This window comes from Oryctolagus cuniculus, chromosome 17, assembly GCF_964237555.1.
Source record: "Oryctolagus cuniculus chromosome 17, mOryCun1.1, whole genome shotgun sequence".
NCBI classification, from domain to species: domain Eukaryota; kingdom Metazoa; phylum Chordata; class Mammalia; order Lagomorpha; family Leporidae; genus Oryctolagus; species Oryctolagus cuniculus.
The window spans coordinates 14,461,299-14,482,891 of NC_091448.1; the positions used below are offsets into that span (position 1 = coordinate 14,461,299).

Sequence of the window (21,593 nt, forward strand, 5' to 3'; positions counted from 1 at the left end):
TGGTGCCTTTCCATATGCTGCGATATTCTTTCCTCAAAATCTTCTCCTTCGAAGTCACATACATGACTTTTCTGCTAAAGGGAAGTAGGTTATTCCCAGACTTCTTTAGTACCATCTGATTTGGATGCACTTGTCCTGAGTTTTCATCACTTATTCTAGGTATTTTTTGCTTTCATGTAGATGTCATTTTATTCTATCTGCCTGTAGTCTCCTTGACTTTCCCCGTAAGTGAATGATACCACCTCACCAGGCCTTGTATGGTTGTGCTGAAGGCATGATCTGGTTTATTTTTTTTTTTTTTTTTTTTTTTTTTTTTGACAGGCAGAGTGGACAGTGAGAGAGAGAGAGACAGAGAGAAAGGTCTTCCTTTGCCGTTGGATCACCCTCCAATGGCCGCCGCTGCAGCCGGCGCACCGCGCTGATCCGATGGCAGGAGCCAGGATCCAGGTGCTTTTCCTGGTCTCCCATGGGGTGCAGGGCCCAAGCACCTGGGCCATCCTCCACTGCACTCCCTGGCCATAGCAGAGAGCTGGCCTGGAAGAGGGGCAACCGGGACAGAATCCGGCGCCCTGACCGGGACTAGAACCCGGTGTGCCGGCGCCGCAAGGTGGAGGATTAGCCTATTGAGCCACGGCGCCGGCTATGATCTGGTTTTGAATGAGTTTCTGTGAATTGAATTAGATTTCTTTATTCAAACCATCAGCAGTCTATAAGAATTCTCAAGGTATTGATGCTTTTGCATGTCGTTTCTCTCTGGGGTGTGGCATTTTTCCTGGGCCTTCCTCCTGATAGGTGGGGGAAGGAGGTGGACCTGCTGGTTTATTAGCGGTGTAAACCCGCTTTTGTGTTGATGGTGGTGCAGGACCGGCTGTGCTGGGGGGACATGTGAGTCTGGGAACCCAGTAATGCATGGGAGAGGAGCTCTGAGTATCTCATGGTTGAGGTCTGAAGTGCTTGTGCTGAAAGCAGACTTCTGTCTTTTTTTTTTTTTTTTTTTTAAACGAATCTAAGAGCTAGTTCATTACCCATGTTGTCAGTATTGATTTTTGTTTGTGAGGTGAAGTATTAACAGATTTAAATAACTGAAGGCGATTCTCAGCTGGCTCCCTGACTGTAAATGAGTCAAGGAATAGCTGTTAAGATGTGCTTGAGGTTTTTAGGCTAAGTCAGACCTTCCTACTATGGTTAGTTTTAACCAGATTTGCTGTTGCCTCCGTGGTATCAAAGCAGAAAAATAGAATCTTCAGGTCTCCTTCCTTCCCTTTTGAGAAAATCACCTCCAGTTAAACAGTGTAAGATAAGATGTGTTAGGACACGCTCTGCAGTGAAATGCAGCCTTTTTTTTCCTCTGAAAAAGAAGTTTTTGACTTAAAGCTATTGACTGGCACAGCCCAGGTTGGCAGATGGCACTCACACATCAAATGTCCACATGCAAGCTTGTTCAGAGGCTGCAAATGTCTAACAGGCTGGATTTATAGAGACAAAGAATTCCAGTAATGACTTTGAAGGATTGAAGATGCGCCTGAGAAATGAAGTGTATTCCAAGCTAGGCATGTTTCTTAAAACACTATTATTACTGTGCTCTATCTGGAGGCTGGTGCTGTTTTCAATCAAAATTGCTTTCTTCCCTCCCTGCCTCCCCCACCCCAGCACGTCCTCTAAGCTAGTATATAAACTAGAAACAAAAAATGATAATAATAATAATAATAACCACATTACTGTCTGGCCTCATGTGGGAGAACCAAGATGATGTGTTTGTGATAATTGAGTGCCAAGAAGGACCTGTCTTCTTTTTTTGACTCTGGTTGTAGGATCCCAGGACCGAATCATTTCAAATACAGCTGGAGGTAGAAGGACAGTTTTAATTAGAAAATTAGCCCAAGAAAATAAAAAAGCCAACTTCAAAGAGGCTGTTATCTCTGAGTTAATAAATGCCAACATTGAGTCTTGAAATAGCTGTTCATTTTTCCTGTACAGTCTGATTTATTGTTGATTGCATTTCATGGCTTAATTAATGATGCTAACCTTTTTGGATGACTAGAAGTGCATTTCATTGATATTTTGGTATACTCCATGACTCCACTGATATTGATAGCTCATGAATAGGGAAGACAGTTGGCTCCTGTTTGAGGCTGTTGCTGTTTTTTAATTTTTTTTTTAACTAATATATTTGATAGGCAGAGAAATAGAGCACTCCTGTCCACCGTCCACTGGTTTACTCCCCAGATGTCTGGGGTAGTCTGGGTTGGGCCAAGTAAATAGGATGTAAATAGTACAGACCTCTGAGGGTCTATACTGGCAAGAAGCTGAGAGGCAGGAGCAGGAGCAGGGTGTTGAACACAGGCACTCCGATACAGGATGTGGATATCTTAACCATGAAGCCAAAAGCCTACCATTAATGCCTTTGTTTTTTATGAGTTCAAGTTAGATGGAAGCCATCGATTTGTTTCTAATTTGTAGTGTAGGTAGAACAGAATACTACACAAATTCTGGAGACAAAAACCCTCATAGAGGCTTTCTGTGTCTTGGTGAGAAGTGAACTTTTTTATACATGTAGGGATAGTAACTTTAATGGAGAATTGTGGTGAAGTCCTTAGGAAAGATACATCAACAGCACAGTGTGAGGCATCCTGCTTTCCGGACACACCTGAGTAAGGAAAAGGTTCGGAGAACATTTGGCTCTGGATAGCCTTCCCCTAGAAGTGTGGAAGCACTGGGGTGGGTGTTTAGCACATTGGTTAAGATGCCGCCTGGGGAAGCCGGCGCTGTGGCACAGTGAGTTAAAGCACTGGTCTGCAATACTGGCATCCCATATGGGTGCCGGTTCGAATCCATGCTGCTCCACTTCTGATCCAGCTCTCTGTTATGGCCCTGGGAAAGCAGTAGAGGATGGCCCAAGCGCTTGGGCCCTTGCATCCATGTGGGAGAACTCTAGCTTCAGGATCCTGGCTTTGGATTGGCCCAGTTCCAACGTTGCAGCCATCTGGGGAGTGAACCAGCAGATGGAAGACCTCTCTCTCTCTCTCTCTCTCTCTCTCTCTCTCTGCCTCTGTGTCTGCCTCTCTGTAACTCTGCCTTTCAAATAAGTGGATAAATCTTTACAAAAAAAATTCCATTAAAAAAAAAAAAAGATGCCACTTGGGAAACCTGCATCCCAAATCAGAGTTCTCGTGTTGGAGCCTCTGCTCTCCTTCTGGCTGCAGCTTCCTGCTAATGTACACCCTGGAAGGCAGCAGTGATGATGGCTCTAGTGACTGGGTCCCTGCTACCCATGTGGGAGACCTAGGTTGAGTTCCAGGCTCCTGGCTTTGACCTGGCTCAGCCCTGGCTTTGTGGGTATTGGAGAGTAAGCCAACAGATGAGATCTCTCTCTCTCTCTCCTTCTCTCTGCCTTTCAAATAAATTAGTTTTTTTTAAAGTATGGGAGCATAAATATATTCGTATCTGTAATCTTAGAACTTAATCACACTGTGCAAACACTAGAGAACCATGTGAGGCATTTAAATGGAATAATTTTAGTTAGTATGATAAATAGCTTATAATATTAAATTTTTTAAAAATTTATTTGACAGGTAGAGTTATAGACAGTGAGAGAGAGAGAGAGAGAGAGAAAGGTCTTTCTTCTGTTGGTTCACTCCCCAAATGGCTGCTACGGCTGGAGCTGCGCCAATCTGAAGCCAGGAGCCAAGTGCTTCTTCCCAAGCACTTGGACCATCCTCCACTGCCTTCCCAGGCCACAGCAGAGAGCTGGACTGGAAGAAGAGCAACTGGGACTAGAACCTGGTGCCCATATGGGATGCCGGCACCACAGATGGAGGATTAACCAAGTAAGCCAAGGCGCCGGCCCCTATGATATTAAATTTTTACGTTGCAAAGATTTTAAGAGTGGAATATTTTTATGGCAAAATACATGTAACAGTTTTACTGTCTTAATTATTTTTACAGTTCAGGTTTGGTATATTTGCATTGTGCAACCAATCTCCATAATTTTTTCATCTTACAAAATTGAAACTGTGTGTTAAACAGCTCCCAGTTTCCTCCATCCCCAGCCTCTGATTACAGACCCCACCCTACTTTTCTGTTTCTGTGAAGTTGACTGTTCAGAGGCTTCCTATAAGCAGTTTCAGACAGTATTTGTCTTTCTGTGACAAGCTTGTTTCACTTAGCAGAATGTCCTGAAGGCTCAACCACGTGGTAGCATGTGACAGGATTTCCCAAGGTTTTTTTTTAAGATTTGTTTATTTATTTGAAAGGCAGAGTTACAGAGAGACAGAGAGGGAGCAACATCTTCCATCCACTGGTTCACACCCAAAATAACCACAACTAGGGCTGGGCTAGCGGAAACCAGGAGCCAGGAGCTTCCTCTAGGTCTCCCACATGGGTGGCAAGAGCCCAAATACTTGGGCCATCTTCTTCTGTTTTCTCAGGCATGATAGCAAGGAATTGGATTGGAAGTGGAACAGCCAGAACTTGAACTGGTGTTCATATGGGATGCTGGTATCTTGCTGCAATGCACCATGCCAAAAGGCTGACGAGTATTTGTTGTGTGTATGTGTCACATTGTGTTTGTCCATTTATCTGTCCATAGATGATTAGATTACTTGTGCCCTCTGACTGTTGTGAATAATGCTGCTATGACCTTGGCCTGCAAGTAAGTCCTCAAGACCTTGCTTTTCATTCTTCTTCATTCTATATACCCAAAGTGACATTGAAGGATTATATGGGGTTTTATTTTTAACTTTCTGAGGCAACTATGTACTGTTTTCCATAGCAGTTGTACCATTGCACAGTCTCACCAGCGGCGCAGAAGGGTTCTAGTTTTCTGCATCCTTGCCGACACTTCTTTAATTGTAACCATCCTAGTGGGTGTGAGGTGATACCTCATTGTGGTTTTAATTTACATTTCCCCAGTAATTAGTGATGTGAAGTGCCTTTCCATGTACTTGTTGGCCATTTGTATATCTTTGGAGAAAAGTCTACTCAATTCCTTTGTCTTTTAAAAAATTTTTTCATATATTTTTTATTTGAGAAAGGGTGGATGTTTAGCGCAGTGGTTAAGATTCTGCTTAGGATACCTGTATCCCTTATCTCAGTGCCTAGGTTTGGGTTCCTGCTCTGTTTCTGGTTCTAGCTTCCTGCTAACATGCACCCTGGGAGGCAGCAGGTGATATCTGTAGTATTTGGGTCCCTGTCACCCGTGTGGGAAACTCCATCTTGGATCCAGTGGGCATTTATAGAGAGCAAACTAGTGAATGGAAGATCTATCATTCTGTGTCTCTCTGCCTACTAAATAGAATGAAAATAAATAATTCAAGATGGTCTGTATAAATGATTTAAAAAATTTATTTACTTGTAGACTGGTGTTGTGGTACAATGGGTTAAGCTGTCTCCTGTGATACCAGCATTCCACATGTTTGAGACGCAGATGCTCCACTTTCCATCCAGCTCCCTGCCAGTGTGCCTTGGAAAGCAGTTGAAAATGACCCAAGTGCATAGGGGTCCACTACTCACGTGGGAGACCTGGATGTAGTTCCAGGCTCCTGGCTTCAGCCTGACCTAGCCCCTGCCATTGTGGTCATTTAAGGAGTCAGCCAGTAGCTGGAGGATCTCTCTTTCTCTTCCTTTCTCTTTGCCTTTAAAATAAAATAAATAAATCTTTAAAAGAATATGTGAGAGACAGAGATAAACAGGTTTGCCTCTATTTAAATTGGTTTATTTTGTTGTTGAGGTTTAGGGGTTCTTTATATATTTTGGATTGTTACTCCTTAACAGATATGTGATTTGCAAATAATCTATTCCATAAGCTACCTTTTCACTCTGTTGATTGTGTCCTTTGATACACAGAAGTTTTCTATCTTGATGCCATCCATTTTATCTGTTTTTATTTCTGTTGCCTGGGCTGTTGGCAACATCCAAGAAATTGCCAAATCCAGTATAATAACCTTTTTCTCTATGCTTTCTTCTAATAGTTTTTTTAAAATATATTTATTTATTTTCATTTTATTTGAAAGACAGAGGGACACAGAGAAAGACAGAGAGACCAAGAGAGATCAATCATTCTATACTGGCTCACTCCCCAAATTCCTACAATAGCCTGGAACTCCATTCTGGTCTCCCATGAGAGTGGCAGGGACCCAAATGCTTGGGCCATCTTCTGCTGTCTACCATGTGCATTATCAAGAAGCTGGGTCGGAGGCACTGAGTAGCCAGGACTCAACAAACCAGCACTTGCATATGTGATGTGGACTCCCTAGAGGATGAACATGATGTATCACAACAGCTTCCCCTAGTTTTAGGTCTTATGTTAGATCTTTGATCATTTTGAGTTAATTTTTGTATGTGGTATAAGGGTCCAACTTCTTTCTTTTGCATGTAAGGTGAACTTTTGATTCTGAAAAATAAGCCAAGTCATTCCTTTGCTTGTTCCTCTGTTTTTCTTATGAACCTTTCCTTTTAACCTGTAGCTTCCTTACACTCACTTTAGTAAGTAGTGGAAAGTTCATAGTATTTCACAGGGAATGAGTCACTGTGATCCTTATTAATAGAGAAGTGTCACAATATTGTTCTAACACTTTGGACAGTGACCACTAGTCTATGTAACACTCGGTTCCTTCTTTGGAAATGTGCCCTGATTACTCAACAGAGAGAGTTCAATGCCTGAGAATGTTGCAAATACTGCCCTGTGTTAGTTTCCTGTTGCTCCTATAGGACAGCACACAGCCTTGTGCTGTTCTCTGGGGTGAGAAGTCCTCAGATCAAGGTGTGGAGGCTTGGGGCAGCTTGTGTTTCCTTGCCTTTTCCTGTGTCAAGAGGCTACCTGCTTCTCTTGGCTTGTGCCGATTCCTTGCTTCCCTCTGACCACTGCTCCCATGTTGTTCTGTCTTCTGACACCTGCTGCCATCTACAGAATCCTGTTTGCCATTGAAAGTAACGTGTTCACAGGTTTGGGAATTAGAATGCTGATGTCTTTGAGGTGTGTGTGTGTGGTGGTGGGGCATTGCTATACCCACCACACTTTGTTTTCATTTCTGCCTGTCATCACAGAAGCTAGCCGGTTCAAATCTATAGCAGCTGCCCCAGTCTGGACTCGTGTGCTCTCTCTCCCCTGTCTTTCACGCTGCTCTGTTCCATTCTTTCCCATTCTTTCCTGCCATTCAGTTCAGATAGCTACCTATAATTCTCCCTCCGTATTTTGAGCTCGTCCTGAGCATGCTTGTTTTGGGTCTGTGCTTGATGGCCCTGTCTTGAAGTCTTTTTTTTTCTGTCATCTTTTGTCTCTGCTGGCCCTCAGTCTTGTTTTTTGTCTGCGTGGTTACCATTATAAGTGCTTTCCCCTATATTTGAAAAAGTATTTGTAGAACTAACTCGAGACCTCTGGGAGGGGGAGGCTTTGTGTTTGCCTCTGCCAGGCCCCTGGGATATTCCCAGTCCGAGCCCATCCTGAAGGGACTTCATAGTTGAGATTCTCTGGCTCTTTCAGAGGAGGCAAACCTCAGCCTCCAGTCTAAGGGAGGGCTGGTTTGCTTTGGTTCACCTGTTACTGAGCAGAGTATCCCTTTGAGGTCCCAGCTTATTGTGGGAGTCTCTAGTTAGTACACCAGGAGGCCATTAAATGGAAGGTTCCAGATTGTCAGCATCAGCCAGAGCATGGCGGGCAAACGTGGTTTCTTTACATCTCAGCTCTCTGGGTCCCCATTTTCCTGTGTTTTTGCCTGGTTATTTCTTGCTTGGTTGTCAAAGCTTACAGTTTTTCAGATTTTTTAAAAATGCTGTGTTCATTGTTAATTGTTTTAGCAGAATGGTAGGCCTGATAGTGGAGCCTGTCCTCCCAGGCACCAGACTCCAGGTCTGTTTTCCACTCTGCCTCTGCCACCCCCATCCGTTCTGGGCCTGGGTGTGATTCATCTCTAGCACCACTTGTGATGGTGTCAGAATTTTTGCTTAAACACAGTCCATGTAAGCGTTAGGCCCTCCCCCCACAGGATGTAGAGGTCAGAGTTAAAACCCCAGGGCTGTGGTCTGCTTTGGAAGACAGAGAACTGTAGGAAAGGATATTTCCTTTCTTGGTACTTTGAAGGCTTGAGGAAAAGTGTTTCTCTCTCTCTCTCTCTCTCTCTCTCTGTTTCTCTCTCTCTCTTTCTCCCTCTCCCTCTGTCTCATTCTGTCTCTCCTTCTCTCTCTATCTCTCCCTCGCTCTCCCCCTTTCTCCCTCTCCCTCTGTCTCATGCTCTCTCTCTCTCTCTTTCTCCCTCGCCCTCCCCCTTTCTCCCTCTCCCTCTGTCTCATTCTCTCTCTCCCACCTTCCCTTCCTCCCTCTATCCTGGCAGTAATTTAGCTTGTGGTAGAAAGCTGGAGCTTGTCATTTTTTATGGCGCTTGGTTGTCAGATGGGTAATGAGACCCTTTTTATTTCTCAGGGTGGCTGCTCATGTGCTGCAGGTTGAAAACAGAGCTCTCAGCTGGTGGGCAGGCTGTCCGTGACCAAGCAGAGGGTGGATACCAAGGCCAGGAATGAGGGTCACATGTGACTTGCTGGAGGAGGCAGCATGCTGCCATGAGTAGGTCACCTGGCGAAGGTGTCAGCAAGCCATGTCTGACTGTCCTCCCACAGCCGGTCAGCGCTGTGCCCTTGGACAAACCGTGTTGATCAGGTACTCTTTCCTTTTGGCCTTGGCTGTCCTGCGAGGCTGGGACTGTGGGAGAGGTTGGTTCTCTTGTTCCTGGCAGTCAGCCATTGGGCTGTCAGAGAAGAGGGGACCGGTAGTGGTCCACAAGAAGAGGAGGAGGGAATGACCTCCTGCTGGCCTGTGTAGAACCCATGAACACTCAATTATCCAGTGATTTTGGTCTTAGGAGCAGCCTTCGTTTCCCATCTAAACTCCTTGTTTTGTACATGAGCAGAGACGTAGAGGTATTTATTATTTATTTATTTATTTATTTATTTGAAAGAGTTACACAGAGAGAGGAGGAGAGGCAGAGAGAAAGAGAGAGAGGTCTTCCATCTGCTGGTTCACTCCCCAATTGGCCGCAAGGGCCCGAGCTGCACCCCTCTGAAGCCAGGAGCCAGGAGCTTCTTCTAGGTCTCCCACACGGGGGCAGGGGCCCAAAGACTTGGGTCATCTTCTACTGCTTTCCCAGGCCATGACAAAGAGCTGACTTGGAAGTGGAGCAGCCAGGACATGAACTGACACCCATATGGGATGCTGGCACTGTAGCCAGTGGCTTTACCCACTACACCACAGCACCGGCCCTGAGGTTTTATTGTATTTAAAGAGTGATAGTGATGCTTGAGCCTTACCTGGCTTATTTCAGAAAAAAGAAAAAAAATTAGGACGGTGGAGCCAGACTTTGGTCACTGTGTATTTGATGGCATTGACTGTGAACCCCTGAAGCTGCTGTTTAAGCCCTAGAGAGACAGTAGAGTTGGTGAGCCAGACTACCTGTGCCTGTGTGTCTGCCTGGTGCCCAGCTCTCCATGGGCCCCAGCTCGGGCCTTGTTGACTGACACAGACTATGAGACATCTGATCAAAGATAGCAAAAGTCCCTTTCACAGGCAGGTCAGGGGCCTGGCCATGAGGAGGAGGATTGGGCAAGTAGACCCTGGTAGCCGCTGCACAAAAAATAACCCAGCTTTCTGAACAGGTGCTGGTGTTTGTTCTCAGGGTTCTGGCTGAAACCATAGGCCCTCTGGGTGCACTTCTGTTTACCCATTAGCCTTGGCTGGGCCTGACTTTGTGCTCTGGTTCCCTGGCTATCCCACCCTCATACAGTCAGGTCTTTCCACTCTTGCCTTGCTTTCCAAAGGACTGACTCACCCTGTTCAGCCTCAAAATTGTGTACTTTGTACTTGGAATTGTGCCCAGTTACCTTCACTTGTAGCCACGGCCATCCGTGAAGCAGTCTCATAACACAGAGCATTACATATCAGCCTTTGTGATATTAAAGCCATTTAAATGAGTTTGCTTTGCAGCCTACCGAGAATTATCAAGTAGCAAACTTTCTTTTTAAATTACCCCTATAATTTTCTTTTAAAATTACCATTGTAAAACTCAGTGACAGTGAAATGAAAAACATGTGTTGCTCCTGGATTTTTCTTCCTTGCTGAGCCTCCAGACCTGTTGGCTTAAAGATAACAGGGGAGGATTATTCTGGCTCAAGGCCGTGTTTTTCTAGCTGCCACCAGTTCCTGGATTTAAATTGTTTGGTTTGGTTGAGTGAGAGCTTTCCTTTTTGTAGGGTTCTGTAGGGATAGGAGAGCCTGAGGGTCACGAATGAGCATGAGCAAAACCTTGTTAGGAAGCTTTTAGTGATTTCTCTCAGGTACTTGACACTGAAAATGTGTAGTTGTAGATGTGTCCGTGTTGTGGCTGGGCCCTTGTCCTGTCAGCCTCATCTGCACTGGAGGACCTCCTCGAGTGCTCTGGATTGCTGCTTCCCTGTGTCCCTACTGCCCACCCACCATTGGTGGTATTAGTTGCCAGCATTTTTGATCATTATTTGGTAGAAAACTTAAATGAATGTGTTCTTCAAATTAAGGAAAAAGCCAACATCATGCTGATCATCTATGTTGGGTTCTTGCAAGTGTATTGTGTTGGCTTGTGTACAGTCTGCTGTAACATGAACAGGTGGGGTTTTCACTTAGGAAGGGACTTTAGATCCTCATTTTACAGATGAAGATTGAGAGACCTAGAGAGGTTGTGGCTTGATCAAGCTCCCACAGAGCCAGCCAGAAAAAGAGTGAGTACCAGAGGGGCTGGCACCATGGCTCACTTGGTTAATCCTCTGCCTGTGGCCCCAGCATCCCATATGGGCGCCGGGTTCTGGTCCTGGTTGCTCCTCTTCCAGTCTGGCTCTCTGCTGTGGCCCGGGAGGGCAGTGGAGGATGGCCCAGGTGCTTGGGCCCCTGCACCCACATGGGGGACCAGGACAGAGGCACCTGGTTCCTGGCTTCAGATCGGTGCGGTGTGCTGGCCGTGGCAGCCATTTGGGGGGTGGGCCAGTGGAAGGAAGACCTTTCTCTCTGTCTCTCTCTCTCACTGTCTAACTCTGCCTGTCAAATTTGGGAAAGAAAAAAAAAAAAAAAAAGAGTGAGTACCAGAAACCTTATTGCCAAGTCCCACAGTGGGTGCTCTTTTCACTCACCCATGATGCCTCTCTGTACTTGTTGGTCTCCACCTGCCCACCAACACCCCTATGACCTGGAGGCAGAGCATAGAGCCATGTAGCTGAACAGACCATGCCCGTGTTCATGTTCCTGCCCTTGTCACTTCCCTCTTCCTAACATACCCATCCCACACAACCTGTCCATCAGTTTAGGAGGCTGAGCAGGTGTGCGGCCTCCATGGGTCTCACTCTACTCAGAACTGCCAGTTTGCCCTGTGCCTTAGCTCATTTGACAAGGTCTCTGCCCACATTGTGAGGTTAATTTCCATCGTATAAGGCCTAACAGGATGCTTGGTACCCAGTAAATGTACCGGAAGTGAATAAGGAGAGATGTAATGTCCTGGATGTCACAGATGGGCTTGGCATCTTGTGTTTTGCTCCCGATTTTTGCAGGTGTATGTGTCTCTCCATCTCACTACCATGGTAGAAATAGTGCTTCCATGTCTCACCATAGCACTGTAGAATTCTTGGCTGATGGTGGATTACAGCATTATTCTTCCTTGTCCTGCCATTTCAATCTTGGATTCAGCCTAAAAAGGACTTTGCTTTTTCTTGAAGCCTCAGAATGTGGCCATCTCTTTGTGGCTGCCTATATAGCAGGCCTTCTGGTACCTACCATTTGGAGAATAAAAAAGCCAGCAAGTCATGCAATTTGTTTATAGATTTCCATAATTAGATGCTTTGCTACTTACTTGTAGTGGCAAGATATATTAGTACTGGAGGGGATATGCAGCCAAACGACCCTTAGGATTGCTGTGAAAATTGCAGTGGAACCCACACCCCCTGCAAGTTAGCTTGTTACTGCTAGAAGACCTTTGGTGAAATTTTTGTTGCAAGATCTCAGAATCACAAGGATGCTGCATTTTGTCCTGCTGGTAACTTCTGTTGTTCAGGAATTACAAGTCTTGAAATAGAGAATTACTGATAGAAATGAGCCAGCAAAAAGGGGAAGAAACAATTATTCAGATGTTGTGAAGTAGAACAGTTTATAATGCTGGTGTGTCGTTTGCTCACAAAAAATGCTTAACTGGAATTTATCTGGTGAAAATTAAACCATTAAACCTGCTCAAGTGCAAAGCAGTGGTCCTCTGCCAAGTAGAAGCATAATCATCATTTAAGCTGAGCTTCGTCCATGTTCCCATCCACAAGTGACAGTGTCTCCCGTGGAGAAACTGCCATCTGACTTCAGGTTTTCTCACTGTTTCCACAGAGCCTGAGCCCTTGTGAAGCTGGCAATGACAAGTCTGAATGGTCGCCATGCCGAGAAAACCATTGACATGCCAAAACCATCAGCCCCCAAAGTGCACGTGCAGAGGTCTGTGTCCCGAGACACCATCGCCATTCACTTCTTGGCATCTGGGGAGGAGGAGGAGGAAGAGGAGGAGGAGTTTAGGGAATACCTCGCCGAGGGGCTAGACGACCAAAGCATTGTAACAGCTCTCGAAGCCAAGGAAGACCTCTATCTTGAACCCCAGGGTGGCCATGACCTCGCGGGCCCTGCTGCCTCTCCCATCCTGGCAGATGGACTGTCCGTGTCCCAGGCCCCTGCCATTTTGCCCGTCTCCGAGAACACTGTAAAGCTGTTGGAGCCTCCTCCAGCAGCACAAGTATTAAGTACAGTGCCATTGGCTCTGTCCCCAGGGTCATCCTCGTCGGGGCCCTTAGCCAGCTCTCCCAGCGTGTCATCCCTCTCTGAGCAGAAAACCAGTTCTTCCTCCCCACTGTCCTCTCCTTCCAAGTCTCCTGTCCTCTCATCCAGTGCCTCATCCTCCACCCTTTCTAGCGCAAAACCCTTTATGAGCCTTGTGAAGTCCCTGTCTACCGAGGTGGAGCCAAAAGAATCCCCACACCCCCCAAGGCACAGGCACTTGATGAAGACATTGGTCAAGTCTCTGTCCACAGATACTTCCAGGCAGGAGTCGGATGCCGTGTCCTATAAGCCACCTGACTCCAAACTGAATCTGCACCTGTTCAAGCAGTTCACACAGCCCCGGAACACAGGTGGAGATTCCAAAACTGCACCTTCCTCCCCACTGACCTCTCCTTCTGACACCCGCTCTTTTTTTAAAGTGCCCGAAATGGAGGCTAAAATTGAAGACACTAAACGCCGCCTTTCTGAAGTCATATATGAGCCTTTTCAGCTCCTTAGTAAAATTATAGGGGAAGAAAGTGGCAGCCATCGGCCCAAAGCCTTATCTTCAAGTGCTTCCGAGCTCTCCAACCTGTCCAGTTTGAACGGGCACCTGGAAAGCAATAACTACAGCATCCAGGAGGAGGAGGGGGACTCCGAGGGCGAGGGCTATGGAAGCGATTCCAACATCCCCAGGGGTGACCTCACAAAGGCCCTCGAGGAGCCCCCGAGAGAGGCTGAACCGAAAAGTTGCCAGGTGAGCAGCTTGAAGGACTTGGGCCTGAAGACGAGTTCTCTGGTCCTTGAGAAGTGCTCCTTGTCGGCCTTGGTGAGCAAAGAGGATGAAGAGTTCTGTGAGCTGTACACCGAGGACTTTGACCTGGACACAGACAGGGACAGTAAAGTGGACAAACCCCCAGACGTCTCTGTCCAGCCAGAGGTGCTTGCGGATGAAGGCGCGGCTCTCGACAGTGAAGATGAGGCCGATGTTGCCGGGCAGCACCCCGAGTTGCCGGTGAAGACGCTGGGCTTCTTTATAATGTGTGTCTATGCGTACCTCATCCTCCCCCTTCCCCACTACGTGAGCGGCCTCCTCCTGGGGGTTGGCCTAGGCTTCATGACTGCGGTTTGCGTGATTTGGTTTTTTACACCACCAAGTGCTCATAAACATCACAAGTTACGGAAGCATCTGCAGCACTGGAACACAAGATCTCTGGATATCAAAGAACCCGAAATCCTGAAGGTAAGCCCACCCCACCCCAGCCGCTGGATGGTACGTGTGCCCCTCCCATACAGCCCTATGTTAGATCTAGCTTCATTTTCTGGATCATGGTTAAAAGTTTTGGCACAGTGTTTTTAAAAGACTTTGGGGTCTCTTCATTCTCCAGGCACCCAAGAGACTGCTCCGAGAACCTCCTTCCGGCTTGGGTTTTGCCGATTCACCAAGTGCTTGTTCAGAGATCTCCCTAGCTCTAGAGAGCATCTACGTCTGGTTCTTGTTTCAGTCTGCGAAGTTGCCAGGGATTGCACCTTGCGGAGGATTTGTTATAGCTGGGCCTGTTAGGGTTAGATATTCTTGAGATCCTGGAGATGGGTTATAAATACAGGAATCTCAGAGAAGGAAAGAAGAAAGAGGAAAGCAAGTTAATCAGCAATTGACCACTGCTGCTCCCTCCCCTCCCCCACGCACTTCCTCTGTGCTTAGCGGCACCTGTCAGGCTCCTGGGGGTACCCTCCTGGGTGCAGGAAGATGTCAGAACTTGTATTTATTTTTGCATATTTTAAAGGCTTCTGGTTATAGTGTGTTTCCTAATATCCACCATATAAAAGTACAGGGAGTGAGCATTTAGCCCAATGGTTAAGCATGTCCCGTATTGGAATGTCTGCATTTGATTTCTGGCTCCAGCTCCTGACTGTAGTTTCCTGCTAATGCTGCACTCAGGAGGCAACAGTGATGGCTCAAGTGATTGGGTTTCTACACCTGGATTACGTTCCCAGCTCCTGGCTTCACCCTCAGCTCAGCCTTGACCATTATACGCGTCTGGGAGTGAACTAGTAGATAGGAACTCTCTGTGTCTGTCTTTCTCTTGAATACTCTGTCTCTTGAATAAATAAATAAATAAATAAAACATACAGTTGTAGCTTATGTAGTTTGTAAGCCATACGTGCACATGTGCATTTATGTATTCTTGTACAGAAAGGGTGTGGAGTGAGAAAAGTTTACAGACCTCTGCTTTATCGAAGTTGTTTTATTCAGCTTCACTCACTAGTTGTATACTTCCAGTTTTATGAGAGTACTTAGAAGTTGGTGGAAAAGGCATATCATGAAAAACTATGTCTGAATGCGTTTTCTTGCACCAATATAAACTTCTCTTGTAATTTGATTTTCCACAAACTTTTTGAAGACACAGGAGGAGACTCAGGGGTCATTTGTCCCAACTTTCCTGCCCCTTAATTAAGTGATGGAGGTGGGATTTGGAGCCTTGGTTTGCCTCTTCCTGCCTTCCCCGTGGTGCCTCCCTGGGCCTGCCTGGAGAAGTCTTTGCATCACAGTGGGAGTGTAGGAAAAAACTGGGTTTCCCTGGAGCAGTTTTGAGATCTTAGTTATTGATTATAACCTTTAGCTTTTCAAGTTCAAAGCTTGTTTGTCTTCTCTGTTAAATTAATAGGTTTTTCTTCTTTTCTGCTTACATAAGAGTGCTGTTAAAATGGCAGCATGATCTCTCTATTGAAAAAAACGAAGGGAAGAGGTTTTTCAGGGCTCAAATACTGTTTGTTTTTAATATCAGACTTTTTTCCTGTTCAAAAGAAATACACAATGCTTAAAAAACACATGAAACTTTTAAAAAATGATTATCATAGTAGCAAGAAGGAATTACTATTAATGGTGTATATATCCTCATTTAAAAATTTTTTCTGGGCTGTTGTGGTGGCCAGCAGGTTAAACCGCTACGTGTCTGACTCCAGCATCCCATATTAGACCACCAGGTCCATATCCCAGCTGCTCCACTTCTAACCCATTTCCCTGCAATGTACCTGTGAAGGCAGCAGCAGGCGACTCAAGTGTCTGCCATGCGCATGGGAGCCCTGGATGGAGCTCCTGGCTCCTGGCCTTGGCTTGGCCCAGACCTGGCTGTTGTGGCCATTTGGGGAGTAAGCCAGCAGATGGAAGAGCACTCTCTTTCCCTCCCTCCCTCTCCGTCACTCTGCCTTTCTTTTCTTTTTCTTCCTTTTTTTTTCTTCCCCAAAAGATTAATTAAAAAAAAAAAAAGAGAGTGACATAGAGGCAGAGGCAGAGGTAGAGAGAGAGGGGAGGGGGTATCTTCCATCTGCTGATTGACTCCCCAAATGGCTGCAACGGCCACAGCTGCGCCGATCTGAAGCCAGGAGCCTGGAGCTTCTTCCGGTATCCCACGTGGTTGCAGGGGCCCAAGGACTTGATCCATTCTCTGCTGCTTTCCCAGGCACATTAGCAGAGAGCTGGATTGAAAGTGGGGCATCTGGGACTCTAACTGGCGCCCATATGGGATGATGGTGGCTTTACCTGCTGTGCCACAGTGTCAGCCCCATTCTGCCTTTCAAATAAATAAATCTTTGAAAAAAATTTTTTTCTGCACAAATGTGTATATACATCATACACATGCATACTCATGCACTCTTTCAGTGTTCGTTTGATGGATGATACATTTTGCAGCCTGGCCCCCTTTTTCTGTTTTTCATGGCAGCGTATTATGAGCCTTTCCTTTTTAAGAAAAGCTGGCATTGCGTTTTGAGGAAGTGCCACCCTTAAGGTTAGCATTAATGTGTGAAGTGGAGCCAAACTGACTTATGATGCAAGGTTGCTAAACTTTTTTGATAGGGTGGTGCTGTAGCTACCTGAATTATATACCCTCTGAATAAGTTAGTGCCAGCTTTGGCAGAGAAAAAAGGATGCTTAATGTTAGCTCCAGGAATAGGCATTTGGCCTAGCAGTTAAGATGCCCACATCTCATATCAGAGTTCCTGAATTAGAATCCCAGTTCTGCTCCTGATTCCAGCTTCCTGCTAATGTGCACCCTGGGAAATGACAGGTGATGCCTCAAGTACTTAAGTCCCTGCCACTGACATGGGAGACCTGGATTGAGTTCCAGGCTCCTCAGTTTCACCTGGCCCAGCCCCAGCCATTGTGGGTATATGGGGGTTGAACTCGTGGGTAGGAGTTCTCCCTCCCTCTCTCTCTCTGCTACTCAGAAAAAATAGTATTTGTAAAAAGATTTATTTATTTGTATGAAAGGCACAGTTACAGGGGGAGAGAAAGAGAGGGAGAGAGAGAGAGAGATCTTCCATCTCCTGGTTCACTCCTCAAACGGCTACAGTGGCTAGAGCTGAGCCGATCTGAAGCCAGGAGCCAGGAGCTTCTTCCAGGTTTCCCACATGGGTACAGGGACCCAAGGACTTGGGCCATCCTCTGCTGCTTTCCCAGGCACATTAGCAGGGAGCTGGATCAGAAATGGAGCAGCCAGGTCTTTAACTGGCACCCATATGAGATGCTGATGCCACAGGTGGCAGCTTTGCTCCCTATACCACAGCAACAACCCGAAAATAATAATTTTTTAAAAAGCCTACACAGGCTGCTCTGGGACCAGAACCACAATTTTTAAAAAAATTGAGGTGGGGCTGGCACTGTGGCACTGGCATCCCATATGGGCGCTGGTTTGTGTCCCGGCTGCTCTTCTTCCAATCTAGCTCTCTGCTGTGGCCTGGGAAGGCTGTGGAAGATGGCCCAAGTCCTTGGGCCCCTGTATCCATGTGGGAAACCCTGAAGAAGTTCCTGGCTTCGTGTAGGCCCAGCTCCGGCCATTGTGACCATCTGGGGAGTGAACCATCAGATGGAAGACCTTTCTCTCTGTCTCTCCCTTTCTCTGTAACTCTACCTTTCAAATAAATAAATAAATCTTTAAAAAAAAATTGGGGTGGGCATTGTGGCATAGTGAGTTAAGCATCCCCTTGGGATCCCCATATCCCATACTGGAGTGCCTGGGATCATGTCCCACCTCCACTTTAATCCAGTTTCCTGCTAACGCATGTGGGGAGCAGCAGATGATGCCTCAGTTCCTTGGGTTCCAGCTGCACATGTGGGAGACCTGTGTGGTGTTCCCGGCTCCTGGCTTCAGCCTGGTCCAACCCCAACTGTTGAGGGCGTTTGAGTTGTGAACCAGTGGATGGAAGACATCTCTGTGTGTGTGTGTGTGTGTGTGTGTGTGTCTCCGCCTTTTAAATAAATAAATATATTTGAATTTTCCTTGTAGAGAACAAGTACTTTAATGCTTGCATAGTCTGACAGCTATAATCTGAGCAAATCATCTGAGGCTGTCTTACAAGTATTCTCCCTGATTGATGTTTGAACACTGATCATTTTGGTAATTCTGTTTCATTCTTAGCCTTATCTCATTTAGAATGGTTTCATGTCTAATGAGGAAAGTATATTTTAGCCTGAGGTCTTTGCTTGGTGTACAACACTTCTAGAAACCTGACTAGCTACTTTCTCTGATTAGATAAGGGGCAGCACCATGGGTTAGGAGGAGGCATGGTGTGTTGCAAGCTCAAGATTTCAAATGTGAATGTTCTTTGGGCTTAATTAATTTTACTGAATGGGAGATCTTGCTCCTAGGAACCATTTAAAAAATATGGCACTTTAAACCTTTTAGCAGCATTAACATTAAATTTAGGACGCAGGTGTTGTGATTAGAAACAGAGTAGAGTGGAATCTGACTTTGACCATCTGTCATCCTCTGTGCTATTTCTCACTGGATGCTGTGCTGTGCTTTGAGTTAGGATAGCACCAGATATTATAACAAATTGGAAGTTTATTTTTTGCCCACATAACAGTCCCTAATGGGTGTCCCAGGTGAGTGGCCTCCTACACACATTGAATTAGGGGCACAGGCTCTTGCTGTCTTAGGGCTCTCCCTAGGCCACAGCAGAGTTTTTCTTAAAGGTCCAAATAGGAAATATTTCAGACTTCTGGGCCATGGAGTCTCTGTGGCAGTCCTGCAGCTCTGCACTGTAGCAGGGATGCAGCTAGAGATATGTGAGTGAGCAGATGTCACTGGGTTCCAAAAAAGCTTGACAGAAACAGGCCTCTGGCCCAGTTTGCCAACCCTACCCTAGGGTATTAAGATCCTGTGCATCCCGTTCTCTGGCAGAAAGAGAAAGTGAAGAGAAGGCACACCTTCCTAAATGCCTGGAACCAGATGTGACAGATGTCGCTTTCATTCACATCCCACTGGGGTGAGCCAGTCACACAGCCCCTCGGAACATGAGGGGCCCTGGGAAGTTACTGTGCTGGCAGCTTCTTCCCAGCAGGATGTGCACTAAGCAAAGGGGTACTCGAGTTTGGGAGGCATAGCCAGCTTCTCCACCTCACCTTTGTGTACCTGCCAGAGCTGTGGTCCTGTGTTTCTTATCTGTCGTCCCCCATTCACCATAAAGTGTTGTGAGCTTTTGTTCATCACTGTATCCTCAGCACCTGCTGTGTATCAGGCATGTGGAAGTCATTGTTGGATGAACGGCCGGTAGGTGAGTGAGTGAACGAGATTTTATCAGAAAGTTTAGGCAGTGAGTCGGTACTGGCCCTGTCATTCTCTGGTGACACCGCTTTTTAAAAGAAATCCCTTGGGGCTGGCGCTGTGGCATAGCCGGTAAAGCCATTGCCTGCAGTGCTGGCATCCTATATGGGAACTGTTCAAGTCCCGGCTGCTCCACTTCTGATCCAGCTCTGTGCTGTGGCTTGGGAAAGCAGTAGAAGATGGCCCAGGTCCTTGGGCCCCGGCACCTGTGTGGGAAGAACCAGAGGAAGCTCCTGGCTCCTGGCTTCGGATCGGCAGAGCTTTGGCCGTTGCAGCCAGTTGGGGAGTGAACCAACGGATGGAAGACCTCTCTTTCTGTGCCTCTCTTTCTTTCTCTGTGTAACTCTGACTTTCAAATAAATAAATAAATCTTAAAAAAAAAAAAGAAAAGAAATCTCTGAGACCTGCTTTAAAAATAAAATCTAATAAAGAGTTGATAGGAGTGATCTTTTTAAGATAACAAATAATTATTAAAAACATAGCTTTTGGAGGGTCATTTTTTTCCAAGATGACTTCAGGATTTGAAACGTGTTTGTTGCTTAGAAACTGTCTGGCCACAGGTCTGCCCTCGTCTCGCAGGCCTCATGTAGCACTGCCCTCCTGTGTTCCGAGGGAGGAGAAAGGCAGATGCGCAGCAGGCTGGCGAGAGAGCCATGGCAGGGCATCTGGAGTGCCATCCTGCTCGCAGGTATGGCTGTGAACTGTTGTGGAGTTGGGCCCGATTCCTTATAAAACAAGTCTGTGCACCCCTTTCTAGGGCCAGTCGAAAGAGTCAATTGGTTTGAGTTATTTCCTGTGCATCTGATCCTCTTCAGTGAATTTTCATAGAGAACATGATAATGCAGTTCTTGAGGGCAGGTATAGAAACGTTAAAAACCAAACAAAACTCTCCGGTCTAGGGGCTATAAAACCTGCTTGTGATAAAGCTCTCAGAGCACAGGCCCAGCCCCTTGCAGGGATCCCATGTGCTTTATGCCTAAGGAGACTCCACCTCGGAGCCTGGAACTGTCAGGCTGGAGCTGGGTGCTCAGAGACTGTTCAGGAGACCGTGTGCTTGTTTAAACCTCTGAGCCATGTAAATTCTCACTGATGGGCTTAGGCAGTGCTTGCAGCCCAGCCTGGACTGGGGTCTGGCTCCAGCATTGGCTCCATAGATCGTTCAAGGAGCATGGCAGTTTTTATTCTGTGTGACTTAACCTGATGAGGAAGGGGAGGAAAAAGTAAAGCTTTATTTGCTTCATCAGGGCCATTTTCACCTTCCATCTACACTGCTGACATTGATATTTAAAAATGACACTGCAGCCATGATGAGTTCATTGGATGCAAAGCCAAAAAGACCAGTGTGCAGCCAGTTAGTAGCTGCTCTCAAAGACTGATGTGTGGCTTTATGGTCCCCTACCACTTCCCCCTCTGACCCTGGCTGATCAGCAGCTGTACTGTCTGTGTGGCCAAGAGCTGTCACAGAGCTCCCACGATGCGTAGGACCTCCTCCACAGCTTGTTCTTAATGAATGGGAGTTCAAGGAGAAAGGGGGCTGCAAGCATCGAGCGTGAGGTGTTGTGAGCACAGGAAAGCAAAGACCAGATGTTAGGAGAGGCTAGCAGGACTTGCAGCGTGGTGGGTTCAGGAGACCGTGTGCTTGTTTAAACCTCTGAGCCATGTAAATTCTCCAGCAGAGAGCCTTGGGTGTGTCCACAGTCACATAGCAATGCCTCTGCATGGTAGCCTTCTGGAGTGCTTATTTTAGGTAGCTACCTCGATGCTCTGAGCTGGGCGCCCTGGGAAAGAGCATGGTTGGATGTGGGGAGACTTAAGGAAGACATTTAGAGTAAGCGTCCTACCCATTGGACCTTTGCTGAGTATCTTAACCAAACTGGATGGCCCTTCTCCCAGAGAATGTCCTTGTCACTTGGCCAAGAGTATATTTAATTCAGTGCCATTCTTGCGCACTAACTCTCCCACGTTTACGGTGAAGAGCTTCCTGAAGATTTCAGAAGGTTCTTGGATTTATGTTTGAGTGTATGACTCAGATGCTGTTCTGAATCACATTCATGAGCAAATTGTCATCTCAGACTTACAAATCAGCAGCGGAACACAGCAGTAGGATGGCAGTTTTCAGAGCAATCGTTTCTCTCTTTTTGAAAGGTACAGCTACCACGTGGACTAAAGTTATACTTGCACCATTGCAGAGG

The 21,593-nt window shown here is 46.4% G+C and overlaps 1 protein-coding gene across 9 annotated transcripts in view; it reads left to right on the forward strand.

The window, feature by feature from the left end:
* Positions 1-21,593, forward strand: part of TEX2 (testis expressed 2) — a 135,460-nt gene that overhangs the window by 44,247 nt on the left and 69,620 nt on the right. For 8 of the 9 annotated variants that reach the window (XR_011383425.1, XM_070060474.1, XM_070060475.1 and 5 more), the window contains exon 2: positions 12,374-14,036. Coding sequence is in view for 8 of the 9 variants with exons in the window: in XM_070060474.1 (XP_069916575.1) it covers positions 12,399-14,036 (1,638 nt within the window). In the remaining variant the exon portion in view is untranslated. Of the gene's footprint in view, positions 1-8,416; positions 8,651-12,373; positions 14,037-21,593 lie in introns of those variants that run through there. The other variant, XM_070060471.1, reaches the window with a different exon arrangement.